Genomic DNA, 9,643 nt, shown 5'->3' with positions numbered 1-9,643 from the left:
TTGTTCGGCACCACTGTTAATGTTGAATAGAAAGTTAATTATAATTGAAGTGTTTTGGGTGTTACACAGAGACACCGAGACGATTCAAACATGGACTTCTGTGCAGTCAGTGAAGAATTAAAGTGCAGTAAAAGCCTTTTGGCTCTGAACCAGCGCTCGCTGTGTTCTGTGCATCAAATTAGAGTCTGGCTGTCTGGTCTTAGAAGTGCATTTAGCAGAGCAGAGGAAATTAGAGCAGATAATAAAACTAACTAAGGCTTCTTCTTGTCAGAAACTCTTCATGGGGGGCTTTGGTGATGGCTGACTCAGCTTGAGAAGGAAGAACAGAGAATGAATCTGAATCACGTTCAGGCTCGGTTCCAGTAAAGCTGCAGGTTCAATGTCAGAATGTTCACAGCTCCTAATGAAGACAAATACCGGTGCAGTCACTAAAAGTACCTTAAAGTACTTCTATTTCACTTCATATTTCCATGTTTTACTCCTTTATACTTCAATACTTCTCCTCTTCTTACTAGTTAAGAACAAAGCTCAAAGCTGTGGATGTTTTTCATGTTGTTCTGTCTGAAACTTGGATTCACACCTGGTTAAATAATGTTTGTCTCTTAAGAAAAGAGAGAAGCTGCTCTTTTACTTTTAATTCTTTAACACTTTTATGATAATACTTCTGGACTCCTGACTTAAACAGAATTATATAATAATATGCTGTGATGCAGTGGGTTGTTTAAATGAATGAAACGTTGCATTTATAAATGGTGAAAACGGAGTGGATGGAGGGCGTTTGAAGTGCGAGGTCGAGTCTTGTGTGAGTTTAGATTTGGGCAAGAAAAGCACTCATGGTTATGGTTAGAGTATTTCTTCCACCAATGACTAAGTGGTCACTGTAGTTTTTATCAGACCTTCCTCACACAGGAGGACGTCTCTGGCAGCAGGACGGTGAATGTGTGACTCAGTCATCAAGTGATAATGAAGAAACAAAAACTACAAACGTGAGGAGCAGTGATGTGTTTCAAGTATTGAAATCTGGACATTCTTTGAGTTACAATATTCATAAATATTCGGGTACAAGAGGACGTTTTAGTGAGGATTGTTTTTCATTTGACTTACTCCTCACTATAAGGTTGTGGTTGGTCTAAATATGGCAGCTCCTATGTAACTGAATCTGCATGAGAAGGCTGATGTCCACAGTAAATACGTCGATAACCACAAAAAAAAAAAAACATTCACGTAACGTTCATCAGAAGAAACAGAACAGAAACTGAATCAGAGAGTTTTAACTAACCTCGCATTTTTTAATATGTATAAAATAATATAATGATGATATAAAATAATACTAATATGTTTGTTTGGGTTCTTCTTCTTCTGATTGTGCACTAACACACTAACGATGTGTATGAGCCAAACCTGACAGTTTGACTCAGCTTTAAAAGTTTTAACTTCGTGTCAACGTTCAAAATTAAAAAGAAATCTCCGTCCTGGTCCTAATACGCTGCTAATTCACCTCTATCATAAAAACTAATAGCTTATATTAGGAGCTGCACAAACACTGTGAAAGCCTAATTAAGAAGCGACTATTTATGTCCTCTGGAGCTTTACAGAACATTTCTGAACATGTTTATACGTATTAACTGTGATATCTGAGTAGTGTCATGGTCACAGTGTAAATGAGAGGATACTGTAGTGAGACCATGTTCTGGGTGGAGCGTTTTGTTCTTCTTCTTTGTCAGATCTTAAAGTGGGAGCGACAACAGTCTCCAGACTTCAGGTCAGTTAGAACAGAAGGAATTAGAACAGCAGCACTTAAGGTGGACTGGTGTTTTAAGACGTCGACCATGAGCTGCAGCACCTTTGATTTTAATCTGTGGAGAGACTTTAATGCATCTCTCCAGTATCACTGTCTAAAAACATGAAACACCAACTCCTTTAGAACTTTATGTGTCTAATTAGATTTGAATCCCCTGTGAGCGAGACAGGATCTTCTCACGTTATTCTAATGTTAATATACTGTAATACTAATACTACAGTTACAGGAGTACTACTACCTGTACTACAGATAATCATGGTGAAGGAAAGTGTGCCCAGCTGGATCCACCAGGACTCTGACGAGGGTCTCCTTCATGTGAACGTCGGAGGTCTGAAGAGGAGCCTCTGTTGCAGCACGCTGAAGAAATTCCCTGATACCCGACTGGGAAAACTTCTGTCCTGTGATTCAGAGGAAGATATACTGCAGGTGGGAGGGTGACGCTAAATGACAAGTCTTAGGAACGTGTTTGACTTCAGGAATATGTTGTTTTTCTTATTCTGTCTTCTTTTCCTCGCTCCTGTAGGTGTGTGATGACTACGACGTGCAGCAGAAGGAGTTTTATTTTGACAGGAATCCAGGTCTGTTCCCATATGTTCTGCACTTTTACCAGACCGGCAAACTTCACATCATGGAGGAGCTGTGTGTCTTCTCCTTCAGGTCTGTCTGTCGTCGTCTAATGTTTAACAGCATCTGTCTGTGTCAGTTAATTTGATATATCGATAAAGAGACAATAAAAAAGATTTGTCCAATGTAACGTAACAAAACTCAGCAGCGTTGTGACAAAGTTATGTCCTGAAGTAAATGTGCACGATCATTTCAATGAATGATAATGAAATGTGGACACAGTAAAAGTGTTAAGTTAACATCACATACAGAAACCACCTGAACAGCAGCTCGTGTCCTGGGGAGTTATTTAGAAGGTTTTCCACCTGCTGACCTGTTATTAAAGTAGCAGTACCACTGTGTAGAAGTACTACATAATATTATTAAGTCCTGTATTCAAAATGTTACCCAAGTAAAAGTAGAAGAGTAAAAGTCGTCTTTATGCAGAATATTATATAAATGTTTTAATTATAGATACATAATGTGTTCATCACTTTAATGCTACAGCTGCTTATTTCAACAGCGTAAACGCTGCTGAGATGATGAGATGTTTTGAACTGAATCATTATCATTTGTGCAGCTGAAGATCTTGTAACCTTCACTCTGTCTTATAATTATTATTTCTATTATTATTGACTGATAAAACCTCTCATGAAGAACAAGACGTGCTGTTGTTATGGGAACCTCAGGTGTTTTTTATTTTTTTACTGAGACAATGATCCGAGCTGAACGATCCTGTCGTGTTTAAACCACATCAACATGAAACAGACCTAAAAACCAGAAGCAGGTGAACGAACAGGTGTGAAAGAGGGAATTCCTTCCTCTCAATCCATCTGAGGGGTTTTTAGATGATTAGTGGAGTCGTCGTGTTTTTATCAGGTTTCTTTTCATAATTTAAACCTGCTACACAAACTGGAGTTGATTTGTCTCCTGTCCCACACAGTCAGGAGATCGAGTACTGGGGCATCAACGAGTTCTTCCTGGACAGTTGCTGCAGTTACAGGTATCATGACCGTAAGCTGGAGAGCAGCCGGCACCACAGCTGGGACGACGAGAGTGACGTCAGCAGCATCGACACGTCTGTGGACGAGATATCGGACCTGAACAGGTAAAGACACCGGGCCCTTAACGTCTGTCTGTGTTTCTTCCTTCTCCGTCTTCACGTCTTCCTCCACCCTCACAGAGACATCCAGCACTTCCAGGAGGTGCGTTGTGGGAACTTCCGGAAGTGTCTGTGGCTGACGCTGGAGAATCCAGGATACTCCATCCCCAGCAAGCTCTTCAGTCTGCTCTCCATCGGAGTGGTGCTCACATCCATCGCTACCATGTGTATCAACAGCATCCCAGAATATCAGGTCAGCGCAGAGAGTGGGAGTAGTTTGGATCGGAGCTTTTCAAACTGTGAGGTGGAGTCAAATCTGAGCGTGTCCATGTCTCCAGAACATCATGAGAATCATCGTGTTTTAAGTTTGTTCAGCACCAAAGTAACTCCAAAGATCCATCGGTGCTCAGCAGCAGGACCTGCTTCAACTAATACAAGTTAATATAAGAGTGGGGGGGGGCAGCTCTGTCTCTGTCTGATGTAGCACCCACAGACCGATGCAACTCTCTGATCATCTCCAAGCTCACCGACATATTCACACAAATCATTACGATGAAGCTGAACTCGAGTTAGCGAGAGGTGAATGAGTTCAGATCATGTGTCTTTAAAGGAGAAGTGATTTGTCTGTTGAGCTGCTGATCGAAGGAAGCTCAGTTCGTAAAGATGAGGGAGTTAAAGAGTGCAGAGACAGAGGTGTCAACAACGCAGCTGTTAAACAGCTGATGGCTGAATTAATAACCAGTCCAGACATTCATCTGTGTGCTGAGCAGAAAAACATCAGAGGAGATATTTAATCAGCTTTTTTCTCTCAGACGTTCGACTCTGATGGGAAGCTGATCGAGGACCCGACCATGCAGGCTCTGGAGGTGTTCTGCACCTGCTGGTTCACTTTTGAGGTGACGACATTAAAACAGCATCTTTGGTGCAGAGAAACAGCTGCTGCTGAAAAACACATGCTGAGTGTTTGTTTCATCTGTGAAGGTGGTGACGCGGCTGCTGCTCGCACCAAACAGGAAGAAGTTCTTCCATCACCCGCTGAACATCATCGACATGGTGTCTGTGGTTCCCATCTACATCACCGTGATCTTTGACCTGGCGGTGGGGTCCGAGTCTGAGCTGGGAGACCTCGGACGACTCATACAGGTTCGAGGAGGAACACAAAGCTGCTGTTCATAAATCTGTTCTCAGATTATATCTGAATTATCAATAGTATTATTTTCTATTTGCTCCACATGCTCTCAGTCAAGTTGCTTAATGATGGCATCATTAAAGTAGCTGAAGGGAATCCTGGGAAATGTAGGCCACAATGCTGTCACCATGATTTGTGTCGCCATGGTTACAACGTGCACGTCTTAGAGGTTGTTGGGAGAAAGACTAAACCTCGTGTCTCTGTCTCAGGTGTTCAGGTTAATGAGGATCTTCAGAGTTTTGAAGTTGGCCCGGCACTCGACAGGTCTGCGTTCGCTGGGGGCGACGCTGAGGGTGAGTCCAGCTGAGTCTGCTTCCCAGACAGTTCCATGTCTGACACTGAGAAAGAAAACGTGTGATTGATTTTCATTTTGTCGTGATGTGGTCCTGCTGACCTTTCAGCACGCTGTTGACTGAGAGCAGATTTGGGTTTTGTGCTGTTTTTGAACATGTGGTATCGATTTTTAGCAATTTGAAGACGTGTGAGGCTTCAGGGCCGCGCTGCAGACTGTGTGAGACCAGCACAATAAACAGCTGATTGAAAAAAGCAAACAGTTCAATGTGAGACACTTATTAAAAAGGCTGGAGCGAACCCCCAGAGTGTGTGTGTCTGTTTTCTATAGACAGACTCACATGCAGCTGATTTAACAGAACTTTACTTCACATCCTGCTGAATCTGTTTCTTTTCTCACTCAGCATTTCTGAAGCAGTTTTACACTCACTTAGCTTTTCGGCGCCACGTTTGCAAATTTGTTTAATTTCCTCTTAACGAAGCCATAAATGGATTCTAAATATGTGTGTGAGGAAGCGGCTGCAGAGTTATGTGTCTATAATGTTCTGCATCTCCATCCCGATGTGCTGCTCATTGCTCAGCTGCAAATTAAAGCAGTGAAAATGATGCTTGTGAGATTTAGGCTGCATTAGTGGAGTTTCTGTCTCTAGTCTGCAGCTTTGAGTCGGTTTTATTTTCACCTCTACAAGCAGACATCGCACCTGACAGTGTTTAAGGTTTAAGACCTTATAAAATAAAACTGTAGACCTGCAGTCTGAGAACGGAGAGTTCTGCTGGGACAATAAGAGGTCTTTAAGATAAGATGGAGCCTGATTATTAAGAGCTTTATATGTGAGGAGAAGTGTTTTAAAATTTGCTATGCAGTCTTATAATAATATAATATAATAATAAATTGTTCATTACGCCTCAGGAGTGATGAAAAACTTTACTGTTATATATCGGAACAGGGCGTAAAGGATGTCAAACTGAAGCAACTCTCCCTCAGCTGAGGACGAGGGCAACGACGTCACTTTTCAGATACTTATAATGAAGTTCTTTCACTCCTGAGGCAGTTTGACTTTGACTGAGCCGTGAAACAAGTTGGAGAACTTGAGGAAAAAGTCCAGTCGCCACTGAACAGCAGCTTTTAGATAAAAACATTCACAGCTACACAGAAACTGCTGGATACAGTAAATTTACATTCAGCTGTGAGTTGATCATTACATGAATCCAACTTTTAAAGTTTTATTTTTGTTTTCATTCTATATAAAAACTAGGAGATTAAATAAATGAGCAGATTATAATTTATAAACCATGTGTTTGTGGATCAACAAACAGTTCCAGTTTGTTAAAGTCAATCCTGTGGCTCTGTCAGTTACATCAGCTGCAACGTTGTGTCTGATGCATAATAAACCACGGCCTGTGCAGCTCCTGCAGCTCCTGCAGCTCCTCCTGGGTTTCGTTCCATCTGCTTCACTTGCTGTAAGATGTGAAGTGTGTGAGAGCTTCATGTATTATAACACAGGGTGGATCCCTGCTCCAGAATCATGATGAGAGCGTGATCTGTGTGTAGAACATCACTAAACGCTGAATCTTTGTCTCAAACAATCTGTTGTCATTTTTAATATGTCGCTGTAAATGTAATTATATTTACTTTGCGACTGAAGCAGCACTTTAATAAAAGATCCCGATCCGTGAGCAGCATCAGGAGTGAGACGCTGAGAGCTCTTTGGTTCCTTCTCTACATCTCGACTAACAGAAAAAACCCTGAACATCGTTTGAGTCTGAGCCAAAGTGCTTCGACTGCTTCTACTTTAACTTGTAAACACAATAAACACATTTTAAAATATATTTGTACTTTGCGGAACAATGTTTTTTTGCTTTCGTGCTGCCAGCAGAAAATAATAAATATAATAAAGTGTAAGAAAGTAAAAGCACTAAAGAATAAAGGTTATTCGACATGTGAGCATCAAAGAGCGTCATGATTTCATATTTAGATTTTTATATTGTAATTATATTACAATATAATGTAATATTATTGTATATTATAAATATTATATTACAAAAACATGATGCTGCAGGTTGAGCTTCTGTTTAGAAACCGACTGATACAGTTTTATTTAAATGCAGTACAATTACATAACCTAGAAAACTATCAACTACTTTATAATGATACATATATATAAAATGATATATAAAAATTAAGTATTATATTGTGTCAGTAAATTATATAAAGTGTATTGTACATTGTAAAATTTAAGTTTAAAAATAATAGACGCTACATAAACTGTGTAAATTATTTTAATGTAATAATTTATTATTTGTCATCTGGACAGGACCTGGAAATTTATATATAAAGAAATGTATTTAATTAATTTTTTCTTAAAAGGAAAACAACACTGAGTTATCTGAAATATTTAGTACTAAATGGGCTGCGTATTATTTATTAACAGACGACTGGATTCTATTTTTAATAGAGGCTGAACTGAGGACAGTTGATTTCTTTGTCCTCAGAGACAGAATGAAAAGAGAATAGTTCTCTCCATTTGAAAGTTTTATTATTATTATTATTATTATTATTATTATTGGTGTGTAAACTATTAAATCATTAAATTATTATTATTGTTATTATTATTAGGTTCATTGAGACACTGGTGATTAAATCATTACATTAATATTATTATTATTATTATTATTCCTGCATCAGTGTGTGAGCAGCACTTTACTGTTGTTGAACAAGTTTTCATGCTTTTTGTTTTTCTGGGCTGCAGCTGATGAATATTTTTCTTCTAATAATAGTTGATGTAAAATGCCTTTTTTTAATCGAACAGACAGAAGTGATGATTTCATAATATCTCTGTCAAGAGTCTAAACCTTAAAACTAAATGATTCACTGGAAAAGCAGAATATCTTCTGATTTCAGGAGCTGGAACCATGAAATCGAGTTAAATACATGAAACTGTGCCAACATTTGAACTTCTCTCATCTTTACTTTTGGAGCCAGTTTAATCTTCAAAACATCATGCAACAGTCTTACTGTGTGAACTGTGCTGTACTGAGGTCTGCAGCTCTAACAGGGTTTAAAGATGAGAGTCACTGTCTGTTGCAGGTTTCTAACGAGCCTCTGTCCCTTTGTCTGCAGCACAGTTACCGTGAGGTCGGCATCCTGCTGCTGTACCTCGCTGTCGGAGTGTCCGTCTTCTCTGGCATCGCTTACACCGCAGAGTACGAAGAGGTGAAGTCTGATGTTTGTTCTGGCATCACTCAGAGTTTCCCTCTGCTCCCAGAAGAAACCGGTCAGATTCAGATTTAGATTCAGTACAACATGGACAGGTGTGGTGTCGTGGTCCAGGACAGGAGACACAGGACTGCAGGGAAGCTGAGAGAGAGTTCAGACAGGTGACAGTGATGATCAGCAGACAGAGAAGTGAGCATCACGGAGCACCTGAGTGTGTGCACCGTTCACTAAAGGTAGAAACAAATACAGCAGCAAAGTCCAAACCACCAGCCAGAGTCTGGTACATCCAACGAGGAGCCAGAACTAATGCAAGCTGTCACTGAATCACCTGAATCCAGCAGCAACAACTCTAAAGTCTCTGTGTTTTGGGTTAAATGGGTTAAAACCTGTTTCTGTGCATCTGTTTCCAGGACGTAGGTCTGGACACCATCCCGGCCTGCTGGTGGTGGGGGACGGTGAGCATGACCACGGTGGGTTACGGGGACGTGGTGCCCGTCACTGTGGTCGGGAAGCTGGCGGCCAGCGGCTGCATACTGGGCGGCACCCTGGTGGTGGCGCTGCCCATCACCATCATCTTCAACAAGTTCTCCCACTTCTACCGTCGACAGAAAGCTCTGGAGGCGTCGGTGAGGAACAACAACCGCAGGAAGATCAGGATGAGCTGCGAGAGCGAGCCGGGGGACGACGAGGAGTCGGACGGGGACAGCCGGTGTCTGGACGACGACGACATCGACGACATCGAGGAGGACGATATAGATTATGAGGACGAAGGAGGAGTAATCAATTACAGCTACTTGGAGCATCCATCATACATGTCCATCGTGATGAAGAAGGAGATGCATCAGCTGTGAAGAGGATCAGAGGTTTTAGTTCATCGACCAACAGATTAAAGTCGGCTCTCACTTCAAGGTCAGATTTGATCTGATCCAAGGTCAAAAGTTATGAAGTGGACGGAACAAACATCGAAGGCACAGTTTGATTCAAATGTGTTTAGCTTCTATAAAAATCGATTAATGTTTGACACATGACGAGGAGGTGGACTCGGACTCTGGACACTGACATGATGTAGTTTGTCCTCGATCACTTGTGACACTTGTGCATGTTGGACTGAATCTGAATCTGAATCCAGAAACGACTGGAGAACAGTTCTGTGATGAAATAACATGCATGATGATGAGAAACAATAAAAAATCAAAGGAAAATCTGTGGAAAGTACTTTTGTGGACGGAGACAGAAAAAGAAACTCACGTCGTAAATATGAGACCGAAGCTGGTCGTTACAAATTCAAATCTATTACAGACAGATCTGAAAGTTGTGTTGATTTTGTTTCTTAAATCTGTTTAAGTTCAAAATCTCAACGTCTCATATTCAGCACATGAAATACTTTAAAACATCACATCAAGTATTATTAATGTTTAGGTAGAATACCTGAGAGCACTG

General features: G+C 40.8%; 1 protein-coding gene across 1 annotated transcript; it reads left to right on the top strand.

Annotated features, from left to right (window-relative positions):
- Positions 1–1,574: 1,574 nt before the first annotated feature.
- Positions 1,575–9,302, top strand: si:dkey-43k4.5 (potassium voltage-gated channel subfamily S member 2). Its single transcript, XM_026348916.1, has 10 exons — positions 1,575–1,610; positions 2,093–2,227; positions 2,325–2,458; positions 3,348–3,512; positions 3,588–3,810; positions 4,340–4,402; positions 4,488–4,649; positions 4,905–4,988; positions 8,108–8,200; positions 8,614–9,302. Exons 1-10 carry the CDS (start codon positions 1,575–1,577, stop codon positions 9,052–9,054), a joined length of 1,536 nt encoding a protein of 511 aa, XP_026204701.1. The 3' UTR covers positions 9,055–9,302.
- The last annotated feature ends 341 nt before the right edge of the window (positions 9,303–9,643 follow it).

The sequence above is a fragment of the Anabas testudineus genome, chromosome 5, assembly GCF_900324465.2.
Source record: "Anabas testudineus chromosome 5, fAnaTes1.2, whole genome shotgun sequence".
Taxonomy (NCBI): domain Eukaryota; kingdom Metazoa; phylum Chordata; class Actinopteri; order Anabantiformes; family Anabantidae; genus Anabas; species Anabas testudineus.
The sequence above is the reverse complement of the archived record's forward strand: the minus strand, read 5'-3'. Positions and strand labels throughout refer to the sequence as shown.